The following is a 27,947-nucleotide window of genomic DNA, read 5'->3' on the forward strand; positions in this document are numbered from 1 at the left end:
ATGTAGGTTTCTCTTGCACTGGGGATCCTAGATAAGTGTGTAGATCTGATGGGCAGCATGGTGGTACAGTGATGAGCATTGCTGTCTTGGTGTCTCACTTCCTGGTGTGCTATCTGCAACACTAAATTAAATAAAGTGGTTAGAAAATAAATGTGATCTAGTTGCTTTTATAATTTTTTAGGAATGCCTTTCCTACTTTGTCCTTCAGGTGAAGCCCGTGAGAATTGCCCTGTGCTAACTAAAGCCACGCTTGTGCGTTCTCGCTATTTCTCCAATGGAATCAAACCTGTGCCGCCGAATGCCCAACCCAGGTCTGTCCATAACACACGGCCCTCAGAAATGTACACATTCAGAGCAATTAAAATGCTGCCCTTACAGCTCAAGACGGTTGTGGCTTTCATAAACAGTGCACTGAAGCTTGTTTTCCAAACTTGTAACTTTGTTTTTGCTTACTGCCACACAGGTAGCCTCCTACTTTTATGAACATCTTTTCTGTTTTTTTGTGGGGGCTGGAGTGGAGAGTGTTGATAAAGATAGGTTGTTGTTCAAGCTGGCATCTTTTGTGGTTTTATGTGCTTCAAAGCAGGATTGTGAACTTGGCAAGGGAGTGAACAGAGTTGACAACACTGCTCGAACTCTGTAAAGATGACAGAGCAGTGTTTATTATTTTTTCACTTTTCTCCACTGTGTCTCCATTTGTGTCTTGTCTGCAGGTCCAATAACTCCCCTCCTTTAGTAGCAAGACCTCGCTTGGCTGGAGTCCCCTCCAGAAGGCTGATGGCTGCTTCCAGAGTGGAGGACAGCCCCAACCAAGGTGCTGACAGCTGGAGCTGCTGGCCTGTCATTTGTTTGAATGAGTTTGCTTGTGTGTATGAGTGTGTGCTGAGAAACCATCCGTGAAACTAGGCAAAACTGAAAGTAACCTAGTAGCTCTAGGTTTGAACAGTACAGCACAGTAGAGATTGAAACTTCCTGTCTGCTGGGACTCAGTTAGAGTTATAGAGATAAAGAGGATAAAGACCTTGCCGATTATTCTTCTCAGTCTGTTTTTGCATTTGCCCTCCTTGTGTTGAGGTTGCTGTGTGTGTCAGTGCGTCTGCTACTGTGGGCTTTGGTGTTGTGAGATTGGTGAAAAGGGTGACAGTTCTGAAGGGTGTTGAGAAATTTTGACCTTGTTTTGTAGGGGTGACCTCAGATGTGAGTGTAGCGGGACAACGACTGACCCATTCTAATGGGCCTGGTGAGCCTGAGGAGGACAGGCTGATAGTGGTGTCCCCACCTGCTGCCAGACCCCCTGGCTGTGTGCCCCGCAGAGTTTCCAGAATCCCCACATGTGAGTTGGCTGCACCATTGGTTAAGATGTCACTAATGATAATAGGGACTGGTACCAGAGTTACATGCAAAACCTCAGTGGTAACAAAAACTCTCTAATGGCCTGTGAAGAGGGATTTATTACAGACTTGACACTATTCCTTTCTAACATCCCACCTTCATAACTGTACAAAACGAAAATAAACTTACCTTTTTATTCGTAATACAGGATTCTCCAGCATCAGGGAAAAAAAAATTGTATTACTGTATACTTGGTTCTGCTCTGTCTTTTTAAACTGCCTTTCATCAAGAAAAGGCTCTTCTGCTGCTGCTGATGTGGTAAAAACATTATGTTTCTAACATTCGTTTTCATGAATGTTTTTAGGAGTCCTTTGGTAAAAGTTTAGAGGATAGTAAGACTGGCCTTGGAGATCATTGTATTGTTTTATTGATTTTGAGGATCGTTTTGATTTTGGTGAGTTATTAATGGGCAACAGTATGTTGGCAGGGCTTGAGGAGATGAAGTAGGCTGTGCGTGTGCAGTGCTACAGGATATGTATGAAACACCAGGCACATTGAGAGCTCCTGCACGATTAGCAGTTGCTATACAAAAAGATTTTCTTCTGTCCCTGTCAGAGCTGAGGACATGATCAAGATAAATTGGAATCAGGACTATATTAACTCCATAGACATCTTCATAATAAACAGTAAATCAAACTTGGGAGTAAAAGTAGAAACGATAAAGGAAGTGCATCTAAAACCATGAAGTAAAGAACAAGCTACAGTACTTCAGCGTTGCTGAAGCTGATAGCCTGCAACAAATATTTGGATTAGATCCTTGTATCATTTAGGTGCAATCTACAAAATGAGCTCTTCACATTGGGAGACCTTATGTTCTTAATTTTTTAACTTAAAAATAACAGAACATCGAGTTAACTTCATACACTGTCTTAAGAGGCAGAAATTAGGTCTAGAAATAACTACAGCATTACAATACATACAGTACAGAAAGAGTGGAGAAATAAATGCAGTGGTATTGCTGTACTTGCATTTAGTTTCCGTGATGTGCTTGAACAAGTACTGAGCCAACATTCTAAGGCATATGAGCCACAGGCAATACATAAAGAATGGAGAAGCAAGGTCAATTATGATTTCAAAATAACGACTTTATTAAGCACTTGAAACCACCAAGAAACAGCAGAGAATAGTTTAAACACAAATAACGCAAGTTCTGTCTCTTTCTGATGTCTTCACTGTGATGTTTCATTCTTCACCATTAAGTCTCTTCTTCCCCTTGGAAGTCTAACAGACACAAAGGTGGGAGAGTTGGTAAAGGTGGAAGTTGGCACCAGGATAGACAGACGGGCTGGGTGATCATGTGCATGAAGCATACAGAATACAATACATCCATCAATCAGTCAAGCAACATCACTGGGAGCCTCAAGCTCCAGCCCACCTGCATTTAATTAAGGGTGTACCAGAACAGGCCTGCCACAGTACTTTCATTTTTCATCTTTCACACAATTCAGTAATGACTAATTCATTCACTGATTATGAATAACATACATTGACAAAAATAAAGTAGTTTTTAATTAGTGAGTGATACCTTTAAATACATTGGAAGCTAAACATATTCCAAATTAGTTTTTTTGTGCTTAGTACTATAAATGTAAAAAGAATAACCTAAATAATGCATTGGTAGAAAAGTATTACAATATTTAATATCTATAATCTATAAGTTTCTAGAGCACATACTACATGTAATATTCATTTTAACAAAATAAACAGTCTGACTATTAATGATGTATATTGTCCCCTATTAAGTGTTTGTGAATGTAGATTGTGATTTTAGACCTACATTTTCAATTTAAAGGAAATGAAATGTTTCCGTTTTAAAATTAGAGCTGTACTGTAAAATACAGGACCGCAGACCACAGACAGTACCTTTTGCTCAAAGTCGGTGCTTCAGGGAAGACAGCAACCGCTGTCCAAAGTGTCTGAAATGACAAATCTTTGCATGAGACTCATTGCACTATGGAGTTGCAAAGCTGGCTCCTTGAAGGAAATCACCATCTTACCCATCTTGGAAAAACGCGAGGTTGTACCTGGTTTCCTGAGAGTCGTCTTGTGCCAGCCGAGTGGCAGCAGGCAGGATGCGGTTGGTGATATCCCTGGGGAGGTTACGTGCACCCATCCTCTCCACCAGGTCTGCCAGGTGATGTGCCATACACGCCCTCACTCTGGAGTTTAGGTGTATTGTATATTACTGAGCTGTTACTTTGACTGAAACCATATCAGCTTGTGACCTAACCATTGCCAATGAGGACCTCATTTTCCAGTGCTTAACCAGATTTCTTTTAAAATGATAAAAGTTTGTATTTCACCGTCTAATGTTGTTTTTACATTTTTGTTAAGTATTTTAGCATTGTATGGCAGCATGGTGGCGCAGTGGTTAGCATTGCTGCCACGCAGTGTCCAATGGGTTCAATTTTGGACGTAGGGTGCTATCTGCTTGTGTGTTCTCATGTGTTTCTGGTGTGAGTGTGCACGTGTCTGTGTCCAAGGTTTGGCCGGATTTACATCCGCTGTTTGCAGAAATAGGCTCCAGCTACCCTGTGACCCTGAACTGGAGAAAGTGGTTAGAAAATGAATGGATATTAGCATTGTAGTAAATATTCTTTGTTACATGCTTTGATTTCAAGCTCCATGAAACGTAAATGACCCTTCATAGCTCCTGGAGTCAGACCCAAAGATTCTGGGTATTATTCTATTCTGTATATTTCTGCCCTCACCTCAGACCTCCATTCAGCAGTGTGTTGATTGCACGAGCAGGGGTACAGCTCTGCACCATGCAGTCTAGTGTGCTGTCTACGCCTTGTCGGATGAAGGTGTTGGATTCTCCGGCTTTGTGCAGCAGCACCTTAACTGTGTTGCTCAGTTTCGGGTCCATCCCTCTCTGCAGGTAGGTGAACATGTCTCCCAGACACATCACTGCCATCCTAGACACAACTGATCGCAAGTTCTTCACCTGGGGAAAGGCAAACCACTGTTAGCACTGCAGAGCCTCGTCTGTACCCCTCTCTATAAATGGGTCAAATGGATACAAAAACGGTGAAAAGCAATCATCCAAATTAACAATTAATATTTTGGAGAAATCACACCTCCTGCAGAAGCTCTAGGGAGACATCATGCAGTCTGCTGATCAGGATGGCGGGGTGGTGTTGGGACAGACGCCTTATGAAGGTCAGTCCGTCAACCTTCCTCTCCCTGAATTCAGTAAATAGAAAGAAATACATCAACCAGGACAAGGAAAGAGGTCTAACTGTATAGAGCTATGGGCAACAAGGTCTGTATTTTCCCTAGTCAGAATTGTATTCATAGAAAACGGAATAGGTGGATGCTGATTGTACTCTTTTATGCCTACCAGTCGTCAGAGGCCAGAAACTGAAGGCTCTGGGTGAGCGTCAGCTCAGGCCTAGAGAAGCATCGCAGCCCAGGGTGCTCTGGACCATTTCTCCTCTTCCCTTTAAGGGCAGGGGACAGCTCATCTAAAGGTCACAACAGAGTGGGGAAACATTCTGTGATCAGTTTGGTCACCACTGATTTGACTAAACCAGATCGTGAAAGGCTTCTGCCTCAGGGTATCAGTAAAAAAGCTCTAGAAGAAGGAAAAAACCTGACCTTGAAAAAAAGTGGTGGAAGAAGGTGAGAAAATCAGTGCAGATGTGAGGGAGATGCTGATCTGACCTGCAATATGGGGGGTACTGTTCAGAGGCAGAAAAATGACGTTATCCCTCTCCTCTGCAGATCCATCCCTCCTATCATGCGCAGGCGTTTCTTAACACTCCCCGCGCTCCTCTTCTGGTCTTGGACGTGCCCCATCTTGTGGGCTGTTACTGGTAGGTTTGCTTTCTGCTGTAATAACAGACAAGCACAAGTTAACCCTGGGGAATCTAGGCTCAGCACAGTTTTGGGACCAGCTGGACCAGTCCTGGTAAAAGTTTTTACTTTCAGTCCTCTGATATATTTACTGTAGGACCCCAAGACATCAATTGTTTCACAGCATTGAATAGTGATTCATAGTATTCATATACATATACATTTACTTGTACTTGCTCCACCTAAAAAAACAGTACTGATGTATTGTCAATATCAATGTCAGTGCCAGTATTAGCAAATTAGAAACTGAAATTGCAATTGCGTAGCCAGCAAAAAATCACCCTGGGAACAGGATAGTGATAGGATAGTGTTTAGAGTAATCAGCTGCTCAGATCTCAGCTAAAACTAAATTGCACAAGAATATATCATCTGTAGCATAAACAACTTGGAGTGTAAAAAAAGAATCCATACAAATTGACAGAACAGATCTGATTTAATTCACTTACGTTTTCTAAAAAGAGAAGAACAAAACACTTTCGTAACTACTTGTCACCCTCAGGACTTGGTTGCTGTTGTGTGTATTTTTAGGGGAGTACAGTATAAAACAAATTTCGCGTACAAATACAGTATATTCAGAGTCTAATCACAATCATTAAAGAAACAAACACAATTTAAAAACACTTCCATAAATGCTATATATTTTTGGGTACTGCATCTTACAATTATTATTATTGGATGCCATTAGAGTTGTTCATAACATTTACTTCACTAGGGACAACAACATCCAAGAACTGAATGTTTTGTGAATGCTAGCAATACCTACCTAGAAAAATTTGGTTTAACCCATCTGGTTAATAGGCAGCCTCCTGGCCATAAGACAAGCAGTCTCGAACCCCAGTCATTTGAGTGAACCGAGGGGTAGCTGCAAGGTGGAGATGGGGTGTAGGAGGAATGTTTGAGATAAATGCGAAGGGAGGTGTTGGAGTTCAGTATACTGTATGTAGCTAGTTTTATAATGCTGGTGATTAGGAACAGCTGTGTGAGATTGACTTGTCATTGTTATCCCTCCCGAACGTCAGTTAATATCTTCCATAGTTTGCTATATCTGGCAAGCCTTCTTGCATTTTATTTTGAGTTTCCTCTATATTTTGCTGCTGTAACATAACTTACAGCCATATGACAGCAACTTTATAATGCTGCTTATAAAATTAAGTACAGTACATAGATGAAAGTGCCATGCAAGGGATTTGATAGGTGTTTTCTAAAAGCATGCTAAAGGCTTTCACAAGTTATCCACTAGAGTCTACAAAAAATGTAAAAATGTTTAGATAAATAACTGTGCCTGATCATTGTAGGCAATTGTAGGCTGGTCCCAAGATGATCAAATCCCTCAAATACCGAAGATGCAAATACCACTGTAGATGAAAATAGAACTTATTAGTCCTGTTTCATTGTTATTTCCTATATACTGAACCCCAAGGTCTACAAAAACATTAAAAATGTTTTAATTTCTGAGCTTTCTGAGATAAATAACTGTGCCTGATCATTGTAAGCAATCTGGCTGGTCCCAAAATGATCAAATCCTTCAAATACCAAATATATTATAGTTGGAAAAGAAACATATTAGTCCTGTATCATTATTATTTCCTTTATAGTGAACCCTTGAACACATTTTTGCTGTTTGTTATTATTGGGTCAATTCCTTTCCAGGCTGTATTTTTACATCTAAAATACTTTAATATTCTATTCCAGAATACTGTCTGTATAGGGCTTCAAATACTATAGTTGTGAATATTAGGTCAGTACGTAGACAGGACTTGATCATAATATACTGTAGTTACACTTGTGTGCTATGGCATTACAGTATGCAGAGTACACACGTGTGCTGATGGAGACATTATTACCAATCTTGATTGTTTTTGATGTCTTGATGTGAAGTGTTTATAAATAAATATACTGTAGAAGGTATTATAAAAAACTAAGACATTGATGAAACACAAAAATGAAAGACCTACAGAGCATTTTCAAACTCAAAAGTTTTGTTTGTAAAAAACTCAAAACAAAAGCAAAGAGAAATAAAGGCCTCTTACTCACCTCCTCGACGTAGGGGTGACTGTTGTGTTGGACTGCCTTTCCATAGACTCGCGCCAGGGGCTCGACACTTGTGTTGCCAGTGCTGGTGCCTTGCCCAGGGCACGACATCAGGCTCTGCTGAGAAGCAACTCGAGTGGAGCTCCCCAACACTCCTATAGAGACAAAGTGACCAAAGCAATGGCCCTGAGACTTAGACCTGCACTGAGCTCTTGAGAACATATGAACATATTTCAGAACCAATATTAATAACTGCATCACCTGTTTTATTTTTAAAGTGTTAGTGAGTTGGAATATATGATTTAATTACATGGTCTGACAGGCATCACTGAAATGGACGCAACAATATTAAAATAATAATGTGATAATAGCCAGATTCGACTGAAAGCAACTCACCAAATTGAGGCTCAGAAATTACACCAACAAATTGTTATGACTTTAAAAATATCACATCTCTGCCTATGTTACACATTTGTTGACTACAAAAACTCTATCATCATGATCCAGAGTCCCATTGACTACATTAGATTAGTTAAAGCCTGCATTCCCATCTGATATTATCATTCCTTTGTGGACTAACTATCACATAATGCATCACATAACACATAATTTAACAAAGAATCAAGGCTTAATAGTCAATTTTCCTTTGTTTTTCCTCAGAAAAACTAATTATCCTTCAGAGCCAGTCCTTGTTATCATTAGTAACATCTTAACCAATGGTGCAGCCGACTCACGTCTGGGGATTCTGGACACTCTGCGGGGCCATCGGCCCGCGGGTGTGGCAGCAGGAGGGGACACCACTGTCAGCCTTTCCTCCTCAGGCTCACCAGGCCCATTAGAATAGGTCAGCCACTGCCCCACTACACTCACATCCGGGGTCACACCTGCAAAACAAAGTCCGCATTTCTCGACAACCTTCACCTGTCAAAACCCACAGCAGCAGACACACTGACACTCATGCCGAAGTACAAATGCCAAAATGAACTGAGAAAAATGTAGGCAGGTGTTATTCTTTATTTCTTTATCTCTAAATAAGACCCAGTAGGCAGCAATAATGAACAGCAACTGTGTTTTCTGTGGACAAAGACAGTTTTTTCACTCAAGAAAATGACTAGGAAATGCAATAATCTAGTCTAGAAAAGAAAAAACTGAAACAGACTGTGCCCCATTCAAAACCCAAGCTGTAATGTTTAATTACTGTTCAGTTTTGCCCAGTCTCACGGCTGGTTTCTCAGCACACACTCATACACACAAGCAAACACATTCAAACAAATGACAAGACAGCAGCTCCAGCTGTCAGCACCTTGGTTGGGGCTGTCCTCCACTCTGGAAGCAGCCATCAGCTTTCTGGAGGGGATTCCAGCCAAGCGAGGCCTTGCAACTAAAGGAGGGGAGTTATCGGAACTGCAGACATGAAAAAAATCATAACAATCAGCACTGCTCTGACAGTTATCTTTACAGAGCTGCCAATTTTGTGATCCCCAACCCCACAGGCAAGAATGTTGTGATGTCCACCACTGGTGTGTTCTGACCTCCTCGTAGTCCACTGCCTCCTCTTCTCCATAAAGCTGCAGGTTACTTTCCATTGGGCGCTCCAAGGGGCGCCCTGTCTGGCCGGCCCTTCCTGAGTCCCTGTCAGGCAAGGGCTTGGTTCCTTGAGAGATCGGGGGCACGGGTTCAATCCCATTGAAGACACAGCGGCAGGTTGTGGAGCACATCTGAGAAGCTCTGAGGAGCTCTTGGAAGGTCCTTCCCTGGCTTCCCCTGAAGAACACAGACAGGGCTTACACATACTGTCTGAACATAACGTTCTGAGAGGAAACTATATTTCCACTTGACCTTTAAGAAGAATAAAGGGTGAGGACTGCTTGTCTATTGTGAAGGCTTTAGTGGTTAGTCAGGATGGCAGTCTTCCTAACAAGTTGCCATTGTTGCTAAAACACTACATCAAGTCCCCTGCTCTTTCACCACATGGAGGTCAAGATTGTGCAAACCAACTTGACTGTAACTTCTACCAGTCTTCATAATAGGCAATCAGTCCTCAGTCTGATACTTAACAGTAATCAATAGTATCACTATCACCAAAATTGGAATCAAAACTGCAGTTGTCAACAATCATCCAAACTACCATTATCAATGTTCCTCAATTTTTATGATCACTTAATAAAAACTGAACAAGATGAAAGAAAGGAGAAAGAACAGTGGGGCCAGTCTTACTAGCCTCTAAACTTTTACCAAAGGACTCCTAAAAACATTCAAGATAACGAATGTTAGAAACATAATGTTTTTACCACATCAGCAGCAGCAGAAGAGCCTTTTCTTGATGCAAGGCAGTTTAAAAAGACAGAGCAGAACCAAGTATACAGTAATACATTTTTTTTTTCCCTGATGCTGGAGAATCCTGGATCATGGATAAAAAGGTAAGTTTATTTTCGTTTTGTACAGTTATGAAGGTGGGTTGTTAGAAAGGAATAGTGTCAAGTCTATAATAAATTCCTCTTCACAGGCCATTAGACAGTTTTTGTTACAAGTGAGGTTTTGGATGTAACTCTGGTACCAGTCCCTATTATCATTAGTGACATCTTAACCAATGGTGCAGCCGACTCGCATGTGGGGATTCTGGACACTCTGCGGGACACATTGCCAAGGGGTCTGGCAGGAGGTGGGGACACCACTATCAGCCTGTCCTCCTCAGGCTCAGCAGGCCCGTTACAATAGGTCAGTTGTTGTCCCGCTACACTCACATCTGAGGTCACCCCTAGAAAACAAGGTCAAAGTTTCTCAAAACACCCTTCAGAACTGTCACCCTTTTCACCAATCTCACAACACCACAGCCCACAGTAGCAGACGCTCTGACATACACACCAACCTCAACACAAGGAGGGCAAATGCAAGAACTGACTGAGAAGAATAATCGGCAAGGTCTTTATCTTCTTTATCTCTATAACTCTAACTGAGTCCCAGCAGACAGGAAGTTTCAATCTCTACTGTGCTGTACTGTTCAAACCTAGAGCTACTAGGTTACTTTCAGTTTTGCCTACTCTCACGGCTGGTTTCTCAGCACACACTCATACACACAAGCAAACTCATTCAAACAAATGACAGGCCAGCAGCTCCAGCTGTCAGCACCTGGGTTGGGGCTGTCCTCCACTCTGGAAGCAGCCATCAGCTTACTGGAGGGGATTCCAGCCAAGCGAGGTCTTGCTACTAAAGGAGGGGAGTTATTGGACCTGAAGACAAGACACAAAAGGAGACACGGTGGAGGAAAGTGAAAAAATGATAAACACTGCTCTGTCATCTTTATAGAGTTCGAGCAGTGTTGTCAACTCTGTTCACTCCCTTGCCAAGTTCACAATCCTGCTTTGAAGCACATAAAACCACAAAAGATGCCAGCTTGAACAACAACCTATCTTTATCAACACTCTCCACTCCAGCCCCCACAAATAGGAATAGGAATCAGGTGCGCAGAATAAAGTCTTGAGTGAAAGGGCTGGAGCACCCTTAAGGAGGGGGAGCTATAATCGTGACACCCTGTGGTTCAACTGACAGGGAAGAACAGTGAAACATGTATCACCCAGCTAAGAGCTTTGTCTGGGGAGAATAAACAGTCTTGTGAGGGATTTGTTTACCTAAAGATTAGATCCTGTAAATCCCTCATAGCCTCCCTAAGTCTGTCCCAGTCCAGTGCGTAGAAGGGGTTAAACCTAAAGTGAACTGTTAATGGTGTGTTGGTTTCTCTGTTATGGGATACTTGAGCACTTCTGTCATGCTTGTCTCACTTCACAGTGTGCTATAGAGTTACGTATATGGGGAGACGGAAGGAGGCCACAGGACTATTGGGGCAGCGAGTTTTACTTCCTGAGTACCAGATTTTAACATTGATTCTACCATTTACGTGCACTTATCATGCGAATGTGGGTGGTTCTATCCCAGATCTGTTGGGTTGGGATGTTATGCAGCATTACAAGTAATGACTATCCAGAACAGGGTATCACGTGGCTTCAACTGACTGTGATCACTCAGTATGTTGATGGTATTCTGAGTGCTTCCCCTGACGAGGAAACCCACAAGTCTGAGTTGCTTCAGGTTTAGAGTGTCTAATATTAAGCAGTTATGATAAGGCCCTTTTGTGTCTAGCATTGTGTAATTTTAACAGGGCCTGGGTGCAATGTTTTTACGGGGTGAGCACAACTTTTAACAGATCTAATTAAGGGGGAAGTGCAGTACAAGGACAGGATTGCCTTGGTTCCAGCAGCAAAAGCCGCCTGTAATAATTTGAAACAAGCTCTCTTACAGGTGCTGAGACTGGGGTTTCCTCAGATGGACCAACCATTCCTTTGTATGTAAGTGTGGAAAATGGGTTCTGGGCAGCTGTGCTGACGCAGGAGCATGGAGGTAGGCACCATCCGGTGGGATACTATTATACCATTAGATGCTGTAGCCAAAGGGTGGGGGACCGTGAAAATTTAAGAAAATGTAATACTGTTTACTGAAGGGTCTGGCGCATGAGGGAGAACAGAGAACAGGCTGAGCTGTTGCAACAGAATTCGAGGTGCTAACGACCGGAAAATGCCCCTCCACTGCCTCTGCGCAGCAAGCCAGTTTAGAGCACTGATGGAAGATTGTAAAAAGAAAGATGTTAAAGGGTTACTGTATATGTATATAATCTATGTATTTGTTGCATGTAGGCCACAATTCTGGATGGCTATGGAAAAATAGGATTCTCTCACCACGGCAGGGACTCCAGTTAAGAATACTGGGTTTGTCTCTGATCTCATTTGTAGTTTTACAGCTGCCAACTGAAGTAGCTGTAGTAAGGTGTAAATGACACAATAAATAATCCTGGGTCTGAGTCTGAGACCCCTGTGAAACCTCTATTGGGGAAAAGGGAGAATTCAGGTTGAGGCCTCTAATAGATGTGGTTAGAAAAAATGTGAAAAGAATGTGGGGTTGCATGATGATGGGATGTGGGGCCGTCAGCACACCAGATGCCCTGCATGCCCTCACAGCCTAATGCCATTTTGTAGCCAGAAATTCATGCTGGCGGATACCCAGGTGTATGACAAAGATGATCCCGTGGTGCGGACTGCCCTGCCCCTTGGATACTGATCTAGGGGCATACTACACTGGGAAGGTGTGCCAGGTTGTAATCACATCACTAGGGGTGAGGTGGAAGTTACATTGCCCCCATCACCCACAGTCTGAAAGACCAACTAGGGAAATATCAACCGAAGGAACACCGTGAGTAGATGCTCTACCTGTGGTCCTGTGCAGTTTGAGGGCTGAAGCAAATGGAATTGTGAGACTGAGATCCCATTTGAGATCATCACGGGCAGCCAAAGAAACTCCCTGGAGGGCCAAGTTTGGCTAACGGACTGTTGAATTTACTGACTCTCTATTACAGTATTGTAGGTTTGTTAATTGAAGCAGTGCACAGGGCTCGTGAACAGGTGCCGGACGCTTGGGGACCTCCAGTACAGGGAAGACATGACCGGATACCTGGCGAGTGGGTGTGGGTGAAGAAGAGATACCCTGCCAGACGTTGCAACCCTGCTGGGAGGGACCATAACAAGTGCCACTAACTACTGACTCTGCCATCTGAGCGACAGGATGAGATCGCTGGATCCACGCATTGCACTGTCACCGAGCCACTGCACCAGAGACTGAGTGAACAGAAAGAATAATGTTGTTACTGTTTCTGTGTCTGATGCTTCGTAAGGTGAACCAACAGTGTGCTTGTTAGGCCTGAGGAGCATTACTGGGGAATATGTATCAATACATTCCTGGTGTTGTCATATCTATCAGCCAAAAATGATAATCAGAGTTGGGTCAATATTGCTATTCCAAGATCCTGACGATAGATCTCCACATGGCTGAGGTCTGCGTTTGGGTCCTGGGATAGGACTTTATTTATTTGTAGGATTAGGATTGTTTTAAATGTATAATTGTAACTATCACTTGTACAAAAACATCAATCACATCTTGTTGTAACCGTGGAACGCACAATGTCATGGTAATGCATGCCCGTACATCTAGAAAGGAAAGATCTGCCCTGACATTGTATGTGTAAAAAATAGGCAGTACTGACGTATGCCATATTTTATAAGGGGGGAATGAAGTAAAAAACAAGATGTGAAGACGAGGTTTATTTTAAGTCCTTTCTGCATGAAGATTAGACTTCTAAGGCTGGAGTTTATGGCAGGAAGGGGGTTAACTGATAAGGATTCCAGATGCGAGCTAGGAAACTCCCTGGGGACTTAATCCCTGAACATTTGGCCAAAAGGCTGTAAACTGGCCAAACACATGACCTCCCCCCTTTACTATAATAACGAGTGACATCAGAAGTGGCAAGGAAGGGCTATATAAACTAAAAGTTTGTACCGACACTTGGAACAATACTTCTGTTTTGTTGTTTCTTGCGGGAAACAAGACTTCGGCTTTATTGTTCCTTGCATGCAGTAAACTCTTCTGTTTAACTTCATCTCGGGATCCAGAACCGTATTCTTTCTGTTAAAACACTACCTAGAAACATTTGGTTTAACCCATTTGGTTAGTAGGCAGCCAGCCTCCTGGCCAAAAGACAAGCAGTCTCGAACCCCAGTCATTTGAGTGAACTGAGGGGTAGCTGCAAGGTGGAGGTTTTAACAAGTTCTTTGGAAAATCCTTGAACAATTAAATACATTTTACAGTCACTGCCTGTGAAAACTGCCTAATACAGCATTAGAACAGAATAAGATGCTTGGAATAAAAGTTAAATTAATATAAAAAAAAGTTATATACTGTATACAGAGTACATATGCTGATGAAGACAATTACTAATTATGTTTGATGGTTCTTGATGTCTAAATTGTTTTTGATGTCTTGATGTGAAGCTAAAAGCTTTGGCAGAACGAAATGAAGTTCTATACAGTGAAAAAGAAAAAGCAAAAGAAGAAATAGAACGTCTCAAGAACGAATTAGGGAAATGCAGTAATGTGAATGTAACACCTAAATTATATCCAGATCTGAGACCTTTAAAAGGCAAAAATGAGGACTGGGACAGATATCCCGACTGGCCGTATCCAGAAGGGGGGTCGGATTGGGAAGACACTTCATATGATAGAGATAGAGACGGGTCCTGGCAACCCCCAGGTCATAACGTTTTTACAGGGAAAAGACAAGAGTCTCCGAGCCCAGTTAGGGGTATAAGCAGGGCTGAGAGATCTAGTAGTGAAAGATCAGAAGACAAAGACGGGTACAAATCCAAACCTGAGGATATAGACCGATGGGCTAAAGAAGTGCCTCACCCTAAGTCAGGCATGCAGCAAACCTGGAGTGCACTTCAAGACTGAAAGGATACATATGGGATTAGACCTATAGAAGCGGCAATGATTTTGAGAAGAGTTGGTGAAAGAAAGGCAGGGCAGTTAAAACAGGTGTGTGAAAGAAAGAACCTGGGAGAAGGGTGGGAATTAGTGTGGAGATTTTTGAAAGAACATTACCCACCGAAAACTGATTGGAGAAAAGTAACAGCATGTCAGCAGAAGGAAAGTGAGGATGTTTCAGATTTTACAGAAAGGTTTATAATTCTATGGATAGAATACTCCGGGTTAGCAGATGAAAAGGAAGTGAATGAAGATACTTCCACAGTAATAAAACAAATTTGCTTGAGTAGGTTACTGTACCTGACAATCAAAAATGGTCAAAAATCCAAAGTTTGCAAATACACTTTCTGCATGATGATCTCACTTATTTTTGCATTTCAGTCTATATAAAATGATGTCTTGCGGTAAGATTTAGTGGCAATTGTAATACGAACCTTTACATGGAACAATATATGCCTATTGTATACTTTATTTCTGATGCAGGTTACAAAAAGAAGAAATAGTGCAAATTTAAAACAGATTCACATTAGATACATTTATTATACTCCAAGACTGCTACAGTAAAACCTGATGTTGCCAAGCATGTGCAGCTACGTTCTCCTGACATTGCGGAGAGCGAAGACAGATTTGATTTAATAACTCGCGAAGCTAGGAAGATAGAGCAAAGCATGTATGCTAAAGTGCGAGCACTGCAAATGGGAGATATGGAAGCTCCCAAAGAGGAGAAAAAGGAACAGCCAGTGTGTCGCTATTGTAATAGACCGGGCCATTTTTATAAAGCCTGTAGACAATTGTTAAAAGCAAAAAGACAGAGTGACAGAGGGGGAAGGGGTCCCCCTCATAACCCTACTGATAGTGAGGGTCAGAAGGGGCTGATATCTCAATTAAAGAACATGTCAGAAGCTGAAACGAGAGCCTTGCGTGAAATAATAGATTTAAACTAATAAGCCCCTTTGTAGCCTTCCTAAGTTTATCTCAGGATTTAAATAAAAGTGAAATAATCTTACAGTGTGCAGTAACGGCGGGACACAGGAGCACATTTGTCCTGTTCTTCGACTAAAACAGCATAAAGATGTGATATAAAGTTTTCTAACTGGTAACAGGAGGCTACAGGAGTAGGGGGGCACGGGTTGTGTTTAAAGCAGATACAAGCTGTCACAGTATGCTTGGGAAAAGATGTACAGTTTCAACTACTGATGTGGGTGGGGGACACCCCAGACCTATTGGGCTAGGATGCCCTGCAGCATTTATAAGGAATTTCTGTATGAAATAGCATTTATGTGAACTACCTCAAAAGAGTTATGTGATATTGTGATTGTTTTACCTAATGAGGGAATCCATAAGGCCGGGCTACTCCAAGTATTAGATCTTCGGACGGAAAAAAGGGTATAAAACCAACTACATGATAAAGCCAGGGTGAATGCCTTCTCTGAGCGAGCTCGCCTGGTGACGAACTGGCTTAAGTGGGGTAGTGCAGTCTAAAGACAAAATTGCCTTGACCCCTGCAGTAGAAACTGTTTTTAATGTTTTGAAACAAGCTTTCTTGCAGGCACTGGCCCTGGACTGGATTCCCTCAGACGGATCATCTGTATGTAATCTGTGTGTGAGTGAAAGAAATGGGTTGTGAGCTGCTGTGCTGGCGCAGGAGCATGGAGGTAGCGTCTGGTGGGTTATTATTCAGGACCCCTCGATGCGGTGGCCAAGGGGCCATGTTTATGTGTTGTGCCTGTATAAACTGTAAATTGAAACTTGTAAATATGCTAAATGGAAAATTGTAGCGCTTTATATAGACTCTATATATACATTTGGTGTATGCCACAATTTTGGATGGTGGTGGAGGAATAGGGATTTCCTCAACACGGCAGGGACTCCAGTTAAGAATGTTGGGTTTGTCTCTGAACTGTTAGACGCTTTGCAGCTACTGACTGAAGTAGCTGTGGTAAAGTGTAAATCACATCATAAAGAAATGTTTCCAGTAACTCGAGGGAACAACTTTGCAGATGCAGCTGTCAGGTGAGCAGTCCTGGTAGAGCAGGAGTCTGAGACCTCTGTGAAACCTCTGCTGGTGAAAAGGGGACAGCTACAGGACATTCAGGCTGAGGCCTCTAAAGTAGAGAAATGGACATGGTTAGAAAAGAATGTGGGGCTGCAGGATGATTGGGTATGGTGCTGCCAGCACACTGGACGCCCTGCATGCCCTCACAGCCTAATGCCCTTTGTAGGCCGACAAAGGCACTCTGTCGGACACCCGGGTGTGAGACAAATGGTGTGCTGGTTACCCAAAACTGGGTGGGGACCTGATTTGAAGCAGTAGCCACTTCTGTGATATCTCGATGTGATGCTTATCAAAGGAACTCAACTACAGTTCAGGTGCGGGTGCAACAGCTCAAAAGGCCTGCTCCTGAGGAACCTTTCATGCAGTGGCAAGTTGACAATTGTAAAGGGAAACCTGGGCTCTTATAATCTGTTTTCCCGTTGGGCAGTGCCCTGCCGCTTGTATTATGATGAAGGGATGCCCTTCACAGGGAAAGTGTCAGGCTGTGGCTGCATTGTTTGGGGTGAGATGGACTGAGATCACCCTCAGTCTGCTGGAACAGTGGAACAAAGGAACAGAACTCTGAAAGATCGTCGAAACATCAGACTGAAGGAGCACCTTGGGTAGATGTTCTGCCTGCGGTTCTGTGTAGCCTGCGGGCTGGATCAAACAGAACTGTGTAACAGAGCCTGTTTGAATTCATCACGGGCCAACCAACGAACCTTCCTGGAGGGCCAAATCTGGCTAATGGATCACTGAATTTGCTAATTCTCTATTGTAGTATTGTAGATTGTTAATTGAAGCAGTGCATGAGGCTGGTGAACAGGTGCTGGACGTTTGGAGACCTCCAGTAGAGGGAAGACACGACCTGATACCTCGCGAGTGGTTGTGGGTGAGGAAGATGTACCCTGCCAGATGTTGCATCCCCGCTGGGGAGGGACCAAATCAAGTGCAACTGACAACTGACTCTGCCATCTGAGTGACAGGATGAGATCGCTGGATCTACGCTTCGCACTGCCACCAAGCCACTGCACCAGAGACTGAATGAACATTAATTATTATGCTGTTACTGTTTCTGTGTTTGATGGGCTTCCTGAGGGGGGCCGACAGTGTGCCTGTTAAGTGTAAGGAGTTTTACTTTGATAAATGGGGATATTGAATCAATACTTTATCAATCAGCCACAAATAATAATCAGAGCTCATGTTGGGTTTGTATTTCTATAAAGGACTGAAGAATGAAGAGATGAGAGATGCCCAGGACGTGAGATAATAATATCATTTTCTTGATTTTGTATGTTTTTGCAAACTATGCAGTCTAGTGGCTTGACGTAGGCTTTGTGCTCAAATGTATATAAAGATGCTGCCTGTCCTTGGTCAGTAAGATTTTGGTAAGCTGTCTGTACGCCCAGAATATGAAAAGAACTAACTGTTGTCTAGTCCGCAACTTAGATATAATTAATTGGCAGGTGTTGCTGTTTCATCATTTGTTTAGAATATGTCATAGTAACTCTTTGTGTTTTAAGGTATAAAGGACCATCTTCAGCTACTTATTTTTTAAGTCTGGTGGTTGCAAGCCGGACTTCCATATGCATATGAATAAAGAGACTACTGCTTCACAGACACCTGAACTTTGTCATTTGTTTGACACTACAGCCTCTTACTCACGTCCTCAATGTAGGGTTGACTGTTGTGTTGGACTGCCTGCCCACAGGTAATTTAGCCTATTTGGTAATTAGTGGCTCATTTGAAACCAGGGTATTGGATTGGATCTGACAACATAGCTGGTTAGCTTGATCCAGACTCCTACAACCTTTTGCATAAAGATGGGCCTCCTGTTCTTGGTTTTAAATGCACTTCCATCTAGCTGCCATTTCTCTCCTTTGGTTCAGTTGGTGAACTCCATCCTATTCAAAGACAACTGCAGCACAGCCCATCACACTGATTTACAAGTTGCAACACTGACAGACTCTAAATCTTAATCGCTACATACTGAACCTTACAAATACAGATTTTCTGTCCCAATTTCAAACAAATCTCATGGAGAAAATACATAGGAGCCTTTTTAAGAAAAACACCCTACCTCTGTGGGCAAAGGAGATACTTGAATTAAAGAAATGAAAGTGGAATGTTTGAGTAAATAAAAAGCAACACAGTAGAAGCAAGTCATGTCATAAGCAATAACAAGAACTAATGTAAATGTTTTGGTTTAAACATTCTCTACAAATTTGTTTCTTAGAAGATACCCTCTATGTACCCAACATAAGAAATGCTCAACATTTCAAAAACAATATTAATAACTGCATCACCTGTTTTATTTTTAAAGTGTAAGTGAGTTGGAAAATATGATTTAAAAGCATGGTCTGACAGGCATCACTGAAATGGACGCAACAAAAATTAAAATAATAATATGGTAATAGCCAGATTAGACTGAAAGCAACTCACCAAATTGAGGCTCAGAAATTACACCAACAAATTGTTATGACTTTAAAAACATCACATCTCTGCCTAGGTTACACATTTGTTGACACAGAGTCTACAAACACTCTATCATCATGATCCAGAGTCCCACTGATTACATTAGATTAGTTAAAACCTGCATTCCCATCTGATATTATCATTCCTCTGTGGGCTATCACATAATGCATAAGGTTGTGTTGATGCATGGAAATTTGACCAATTGGTATGGGATGTCTGTGTTTTTAAATTATTCTTCAGAGCCAGTCCTTGTTATCAGTAGTGACATCTTAACCAATGGTGCAGCCGACTCACATGTGGGGATTCTGGACACTCTGCGGGGGTCTGGCAGCAGAAGGGGACACCACTATCAGCCTGTCCTCCTCAGGCTCAGCAGGCCCGTTACAATAGGTCAGTTGCTGTCTCACTACACTCACATCTGAGGTCACCCCTGCAAAACAAGGTTAACATTTCTCAACACCCTTCACTTATCAAAACCCACAGCAGCATACGCACTGACACACGCACCAACCTTAACACAATGAGGGCAAATGCAAGAACTGACTGAGAAGGAAAATAGGCTGTAACGAACAGTTCTTTCCGGACCCTATGCGGACAACACAGTCCGACGGAGTGGGGAAACACTAGGGAAACGTCATGCAGGAAAATGGGGCTGAAGACAGGGGGGCGTGTCCAAGGTGCGCTGGTGCACGGGGGAGGTGTGGCCGAGGCGAACAATCCAGAAGAGAAGTCCTTAGGGAATATCCAAAAACACACGAGAAAGTCCAAAACCAGGAGATCCATCAAAAGAAGGGAATTAAAACCACGAAGGTCGAGTTGGAACCGGCGGACAGGGAACAGGAACGGGACCCGAGATTAAAACCTTAACGGGACCAGGCGCTTCCAGGTCCCGGACTCGCACGATATGGAAATCAGATGCAGAGCCCGGATGAGCATCAGCGCCTGGCTTTTAAGGTGGGCTGGGAATAGGGAGCAGGTGCATAGAATAAAGTCACAAGTGAAAGGGCTGGAGGACCCTTAAGGAGGGGGGACTATAATCGTGACATAGGCAAGGTCTTTATCTTCTTTATCTTTTTAACTCTAAATGAGTCCCAGCAGACAGAAAGTTTCAATCTCTACTGTGCTTTACTGTTCAAACCTAGAGGTGCTAATGGAGACAGTGGAGAAAAGTGAAAAAAATGATAAACACTGCTTTGTCATCTTTACAGATGTAGTGTGCTCTCTGAAGGCACCAGTTCTGTAGGGTTTGGGCATTTACGGGGATTTACTGATGAAGCGCTAGTTCACTTTATTTAATTTAGAAGAAGGTGGAGGAGCTGCCATTGCGATGAATGTTTCAGTGAGGAGGAGTGGGAGATTTTTTTCTTTTTGTATTGCTTCTTGACTAAAAAAAATTGCAAATCTGTTATTTCGGCGTAGCACTATCAACGCTCCACCATCATATTTATTCCCGTACTGCCCATTCCCCCGCTTCGGAAATGTTAGGTTTGAGCAACTTCTCATCAACACACGACACTGTGCTCACTCATGTCTCCCACCGCAACAGAATGACGCGTGAGGACCCCTCAGCTTTTGAGGTGAGAACGGTTGCAAGCTGACCCTTGTGACCCACAAAGTTCCGCATTTGAACATAAAAGTGTCTCCTGTTGGAAGAGGTACTGATGTTTGCAGCCCTAGCAACACTCCATGTTAAAATATGTCCCGTTAAATTCAGTTCAACCATGATCTAAGACTCCACGGTGGAAGTAAGACTGAAAGAAAAAGGCGCTAGCTTTCTTGGGGTAATTTTTAATGCTTCTGAATTTTAAATTTTTATTGATGTGTGTAAAATGTTACTTTGTTCAGTACATCTTAACTTATCCATAACAATCACCTATCCTACTCTTAGTCAGAGGTTTTGTACATAGGTTTTGTTTAGTGTGCTTCCAAGGTTATATCCTGCAGCAAAATGGATGACAACACATGAAAGGAAATGCAGGTTTATTCAACACCTTCTTAAAAGACAAAGCCCATTTTGTATTTTGTTTGAGCCTGGTGCTTTCAAGAGTGAACCAGTTTCTTGTACTTCTTGGTTCAAACAAGTTTGGCTGAAGGCTTCATGCCACTCCTGTCATTCGGCTGAGAAGGGTGTTCTGATCATGGGCAGTCGTGGCTTTGTAGCTGGACAGTTCCAGTGTGACGGTGGCAGTGCTAGATGGCAAAGAGCGAAGGATGGTGGAGTAACCCTGTGAGAAAGATGAACAAAAGAAAAATCATTTTTGTAAAGAAATGCTCACTCCCATCACACTCCATTGTTTCCTGATGAATATTTTGTTAAACATGTTTTTAAACAACAAAGCCCATATTGTAATGAAACCTGAAGGACAGACAAGCTTAAATGTTCTATAAAAAATATTTATTCTGTCACTAAAAACCCTGTCTTTTGCCCCATCTATTTTTCGATAGATTTGAATAGATTAAGACTAAATACAGCAATAAACATTTAATAAAGCATTTGATATTTGAGTAGTATTTTTAAATCAAATTGAAAGAAACCAAACTGATTTTGTTGTTAGCATATTGGTTTAACAAAGCCAATTGTAAAAAACAGCACAACACTTCTTCTAACCTCTATGTATTGTGCCCTGGGCTGCTCAGAATATTTAACAATTGCATCTTTAACTTCTGTCTTGCAATAAGCAATGACTTTTCTTTCTACATATATTTCTCTTATGTTTTCTTATATCGGTTTATTCATTTTGGGGACTACTTTCTAGAAATCAGCCTTCCATCAAGGGCGCTTGCTTCCAGTGCACTTAGTCAACAGCTCACATCCAGCTTTTTGTGAACTTTCTGATTTTATTCTCTGTGGAAGTCTAACAGACACAAAAGTGGGAGAGTTGGTAAAGGTGGAAGTTGGCACCAGGATAGACAATGGCTGGGTGATCATGTACATGAAGCATATGGAATACAATACGTCCATCAATCAGTCAAGCAACATCACTGGGAGCCTCAAGCTCCAGCCCATCTACATTTAATTAAGGGTGTACCAGAACAGGCCTGCCACAGTACTTTCATTTTTCATCTTTCACACAATTCAGTTATTGCTTTAATTCATTCACTGATTATGAATAACAGACATTTAAAAAAATAAAGTAGTTTTTAATTAGTGAGCGATACCTTTAAATACATTGGAAGCTAAACATATTCCAGATTAGTACTATGAATGTAAAAGGATAACCTAAGAAATGCATTGGTAGAAATGTATTACAATATTTAATACTCTATAACTTTCTAAAGCACATACTAAATGTAATATTTATTTTAATAAAATAAACAGTCTGACTATTAATGATGTATATTGTCCCCTATTAAGTGTTTGTGAATGTAGATTGTGATTTTATACATTTTAGACCTACATTTTCAATTAAAAGGAAATGAAATGTTTCTGTTTTAAAATTAGAGCTGTACTGTAAAATACAGGACCGCAGAACACAGACAGTACCTTTTGCTCAAAGTCGGTGCTTCAGGGAAGACAGCAACCGCTGTCCAAAGTGTCTGAAATGACAAATCTTTGCATGAGACTCATTGCACCACGGAGTTGCAAAGCTGGCTCCTTGAAGCATATCACCATCTTACCCGTCTAGGAAAAGAGCAAGCTTGTACCTGGTTTCCTGGGAGGCATCTTGTGCCAGCCGAGTGGCAGCAGGCAGGATGCGGTTGGTGATATCCCTGGGGAGGTTATGTGCACCCATCCTCTCCACCAGGTCTGCCAGGTGATGAGCCATACACGCCCTCACTCTGGAGTTCAGGTGACTGTGCACACAGAACATTGTATTGTATATTACTGAGCTGTTACTTTGATTGAAACCATATCAACCTGTCACCTAACCATTGGCAATGTGGACCTCATTTTCCAATGCTTAACCAGATTTCTTTTAAAATGATAAAAAATTATATTTAACCGTCTAATGTTGTTTTTATATTTTTTTAAGTACTGTATGTTAGCATTGTATGGCAGCATGGTGGCGCAGTGGTTAGCATTGCTGCCACGCAGTGTCGAATGGGTTCAATTTCGGACCTGGGGTGCTATCTGCTTGTGTGTTCTCATGTGTTTCTGGTGTGAGTGTGCATGTGTCTGTGTCTGTGTGTCTGTCCTGTGACGGACTGGTGACAAGTCCAAGGTTTGGGCTGATTTACACCCGCTGTTTGCAGAAATAGGCTCCAGCTACCCTATGACCCTAAATTGGAGAAAGTGGTTAGAAAACGAATGGATATTAACATTGTAGTAAACATTCTTTATTACATGCTTTGATTTCAAGCTCCATGAAACGTAAATGACCCTTCACAGCTCCTGAAGTCAGACCCTAAGATTCTGGGTATTATTCTATTCTGTATATTTCTGCCCTCACCTCAGACCTCCATTCAGCAGCGCGTTGACTGCACGAGCAGGGGTACAGCTCTGCACCATGCAGTCCAGTGTGCTGTCTACACTTTGTCGGATGAATGTGTTCGATTCTCCGGCTTTCTCTAGCAGCACCTTCACTGTGTTCCCCAGTTCCGGGTCCATCCTTCTCTTCAGGAAGGTGAACACGTCTCCCAGACACACCACTGCCATCCTAGACACAGCTGATCGCAAGTTCTTCACCTGGGGAAAGGCAAACCACCGTCAGCACTGCAGAGCCTCGTCTGTGCCCCTCTCTTGAACCATTCTATATGAATGGTTCAGAATGGATACAAAAACAGTGAAAAGCAATCATACAAATGAACAATTAATATTTTGGAGAGATCACACCTCCTGCACGAGCGCCAGGGAGACATCGTGCAGTCTGCTGATCAGGATGGCAGGGTGATGCTGGGACAGACGCCTTATAAAGCTCAGTCCATCAACCTTCCTCTCCCTGAATTCAGTGAACGGAAAGAAATACATCAACCAGGACAAGGAAAGAGGTCTAACTGTATAGAGATATGGGCAACAAGGTCTGTATTTTCACTAGTCAGAATTGTATTCATAGAAAACGGAATAGGTGGATGCTGATTGTACTGCTTTATGCCTACCAGTCGTCAGAGGCCAGAAACTGAAGGCTCTGGGTGAGGGCCAGCTCGGGCCTAGAGAAGGATTGCAGCCCAGGGTGCTCTGGACCATCTCTAGTCTTCCCTTTAAGGGCAGGGGACAGCTCATCTAAAGGTCACAACAGAGTGGGGAAACGTTCTGTGATCAGTTTGGTCACCACTGATTTGACAAAAGCAGATCGTGAAAGGCTTCTGCCTCGGGGCATCAGTAAAAAAGCTCTAGAAGAAGGAAAAAAACCTGACCTTGAAAGAAAGTGGTGGAAGAAAGTGAGAAAGAAAATCAGTGCAGATGTGTGGGAGATGCTGATCTGACCTGCGATATGGGGGGTACTCTTCAGAGGGGGAAAAGAGATGTTATCCCTCTCCTCTGCAGATCCATCCCCCCCTATCATGCGCAGGCGTTTTTTAAGACTCCCCACGCTCCTCCACCGGTCCTGGACGTGCCCCATCTTGTGTGTCTGTAATAACAGAAAAGCACAAGTTAACCCTGGGGAATCCTGGCCTGGTTCAGTTTTGAGACCAGCTGGACTAGTCCTGGTAAACTTTTTTACTTTGAGTCCTCTGAAATATTTACTGTTGGACCCCATGACATAAATTGTTTCACAGCACTGAATTGTGATTCATAGTATTCATATACATTTACTTGTACTTGCTCCACCTAAAAAAACAGTACTGATGTATTGTCAGTATCAGTGTCAGTGCCAGTATTAGCAAATTAGAAAAAGAAATTGCAATTGTGTAGCCAGCAATAAAATCACCCTGGGAACAGGATAGTGAAAGGAAAGGAAAGGATAGTGTTTAGAGTAATCAACTGCTCAGATCTCAGCTAAAACTAAATTGCACAAGAATATATCATCTGTAGCATAAACAACTTGGATTGTAAAAAAAAAATCATACAAATTGACAGAACAGATATGATTTAATTTACTTACGTTTTCTAAAAAGAGAAGAACAAAACATTTTTGTAACTACTTGTCACCCTCAGGACTTGGTTGCTGTTGTGTGTATTTTTGGGGGAGTACAGTATAAAAAAAAATTCTACTATAAAAAAAAAATATTATACATACGCATACAGTATATTCAGAGTCTAATCCCAATCATTAAAGACACAAACACAATTTAAAGACATTTCCATAAATTCTATATATATTTTTCTACTGCGTCTTATAAATATTATTATTGGATGCCAGTAGAGTTGTGTTCATAACATTTATTTCACTAGGGACAACAACATCCAAGAACTGAATGTTTTGTGAATGCTAGCAATACCTACCTAGAAAAATTTGGTTTAACCCATCTGGTTAATAGGCAGCCTCCTGGCCATAAGACAAGCAGTCTCGAACCCCAGTCATTTGAGTGAACCGAGGGGTAGCTGCAAGGTGGAGATGGGGCGTAGGAGGAATGTTTGAGATAAATGTGAAGGGAGGTGTTGGAGTTCAGTATACTGTATGTAGCTAGTTTTATAATGCTGGTGATTAGGAACAGCTGTGTGAGATTGACTTGTCATTGTTATCCCTCCCGAACGTCTGTTAATATCTTCCATAGTTTGCTAAAACTAAGGTTGCTGCTGGAAGAGGTGTTAGTGGGGCCAGCAGGGGGCACTCACCCTGTGGTCCAAGTGGGTCCTAATGCCCCAGTATAGTGATGGGGACACTATACTGTAAACAGGCGTCGTCCCTCGGATGAGACGTAAAACCGAGGTCCTGACTCTCTGTGGTCATTAAAAATCCCAGGGCGTTTCTCGAAAAGAGTAGGGGTGTAACCCCGGCGTCCTGGCCAAATTTCCCATTGGCCCTTACCAATCATGGCCTCCTAATAATCCCCATCTATGAATTGCCTTCATTACTCTCTGCTCTTCTCCCCACTGATAGCTGATGTGTGGTGAGCGTTCTGGGGCACTATGGCTGCCGTCGCATCATCCAGGTGGATGCTGCACATTGGTGGTGGTGGAGGGGAGACCCCATTACCTGTAAAGAGCTTTGAGTGGAGTGTCCAGAAAAGCGCTATATAAGTGTAAGCAATTAGTATTATTATTATTATTATTATTATTATTATTATTATTATTATTATTATATCTGGCAAGCCTTTTTGCATTTTATTTTGAGTTTCCTCTATATTTTGCTGCCGTAACATAACTTACAGCCATATGACGGCAACTCTATAATGCTGCTGATATAATTAAGTACAGTACATAGATGAAAGTGCCATGCAAGGGATTTGATAGGTGTTTTCTAAAAGCAAGCTAAAGGCTTTCACAAGTTATCCACCAGAGTCTACAAAAATGTAAAAATGTTTTAATTTCTGAGATAAATAACTGCGTCTGATCATTGTAAGCAATCTGGCCGGTCCAAAAATGATCAAATCCCTCAAATACCAAATATACTATAGATGGAAAAAGAAACATATTAGTCCTGTATCATTATTATTTCCTATATAGTGAACCCCTGAAGACATTTTTGCTGTTTGTTATTATTGGGTCAATTCATTTCCAGGCTGTATTTTTTATATCTAAATACTCTAATATTCTATTCCAGAATACTGTCTGTATAGGGCTTCAAATACTGTTGTTGTGAATATTAGGTCAGTACGTAGACAGGACTTGATCATAATATACTGTAGTTACACTTGTGTGCTATGGCATTACAGTATACAGAGTACATATGCTGATGGAGACATTATTACTAATCTTGATTGTTTTTGATGTCTAAATTGTTTTTGATGTCTTGATGTGAAGTGTTTATAAATAAATATACTGTAGAAGGTATTATAAAAAACTAGGACATTGGTGAAACACAAAAATGAAAGACCTACAGAGCATTTTTTGAAACTCAAAAGTTTTGTTTGTAAAAAACTCAAAACAAAAGCAAAGAGAAATAAAGGCCTCTTACTAACCTCCTGGACCTGGGGGTAACTGTTCTGTTGGACTGCCTGCCCATAGACTCGCGCCAGGGGCTCGACACTTGTGTTGCCAGTGCTGATGCCTTGCCCAGGGCACGACATCAGGCTCTGATGAGAAGCAACACGAGTGGAGCTCCCCAACACTCCTATAGAGGCAAAGTGACCAAAGCAATGTTTTAGTGAGTTGGAATATATGATTTAATTACATGGTCTGATAGGCATCACTGAAATGGACACAACAATATTAAAGTAATAATGTGATAATAGCCAGATTAGACTTAAAGCAACACACCAAATTGAGGCTCAGAAATTATACCAACAAATTGTTATGACTTAAAAAACATCACATCTCTCCCAAAGTTACACATTTGTTGACACAGAGTCTATCACAGTCTATCATCATGATCCAGAGTCACATTGACTACATTAGATTAGTTAAAGCTTGCATTCCCATCTGATATTATCATTCCTCTGTGGGCTAACTATCACATAATGCATCACATAACGCATAATTTAACAAAGAATCAAAGCTTAATAGTTAATTTTCCTCTGTTTTTCCTCAGAAAATAATAATAGGAGAAGAAATCACGTACAGTAGGTTGTGTTCATGCATGGGAATTTGACCAATTGGAATGGGATGTCTGTGTTTTGAAATTATCCTTCAGAGCCAGTCCTTGTTATCATTAGTGACATCTTAACCAATGGTGCAGCCGACTCACGTCTGGGGATTCTGGACACTCTGCGGGGCACTCGGGCCGGGGGTTTGGCAGCAGGAGGGGACACCACTATCAGCCTGTCCTCCTCAGGCTCACCAGGCCCTGCAAAACAAAGTCCGCATTTCT

The 27,947-nt window shown here is 42.0% G+C and overlaps 1 protein-coding gene and 1 long non-coding RNA gene across 2 annotated transcripts; one reads left to right on the plus strand and one right to left on the minus strand.

Moving 5' to 3' along the window:
* Positions 1 to 17,169: 17,169 nt before the first annotated feature.
* On the plus strand, positions 17,170 to 18,298 carry LOC148673270 (uncharacterized). The gene is made up of 2 exons (XR_015936165.1): positions 17,170 to 17,751; positions 17,804 to 18,298. It is a non-coding gene; the product is annotated as an uncharacterized LOC148673270 (long non-coding RNA).
* A 2,820-nt stretch (positions 18,299 to 21,118) lies between these two features.
* LOC148673271 (TOG array regulator of axonemal microtubules protein 1-like) lies at positions 21,119 to 27,473 on the minus strand. The gene is made up of 6 exons (XM_088629688.1): positions 27,100 to 27,473; positions 23,930 to 24,665; positions 23,547 to 23,782; positions 22,801 to 22,950; positions 22,640 to 22,692; positions 21,119 to 21,380 (listed from the first exon to the last, which is right to left on the minus strand). The coding sequence occupies exons 2-5, from the start codon at positions 24,062 to 24,064 to the stop codon at positions 22,647 to 22,649; spliced, it is 567 nt and encodes a 188-aa protein (XP_088485814.1). The 5' UTR covers positions 24,065 to 24,665; positions 27,100 to 27,473; the 3' UTR covers positions 21,119 to 21,380; positions 22,640 to 22,646.
* Positions 27,474 to 27,947: the final 474 nt, after the last annotated feature.

This window comes from Lepisosteus platostomus, chromosome 4 (assembly GCF_059453375.1).
Source record: "Lepisosteus platostomus isolate fLepPlt1 chromosome 4, fLepPlt1.hap1, whole genome shotgun sequence".
In the NCBI taxonomy this organism is placed as follows: domain Eukaryota; kingdom Metazoa; phylum Chordata; class Actinopteri; order Semionotiformes; family Lepisosteidae; genus Lepisosteus; species Lepisosteus platostomus.

Coding starts and splice junctions, on each gene's coding strand:
- LOC148673271 (XM_088629688.1), bottom strand. CDS start 24,064: ATGTATTTCTTTCCGTTCACTGAATTCAGGGAGAGGAAGGTTGATGGA. Junction 23,783..23,929: donor CCCTGGCGCTCGTGCAGGAG/GTGTGATCTCTC, acceptor GCCTTTCCCCAG/GTGAAGAACTTGCGATCAGC. Junction 22,693..22,800: donor GATGCCTCCCAGGAAACCAG/GTACAAGCTTGC, acceptor TTGTCATTTCAG/ACACTTTGGACAGCGGTTGC.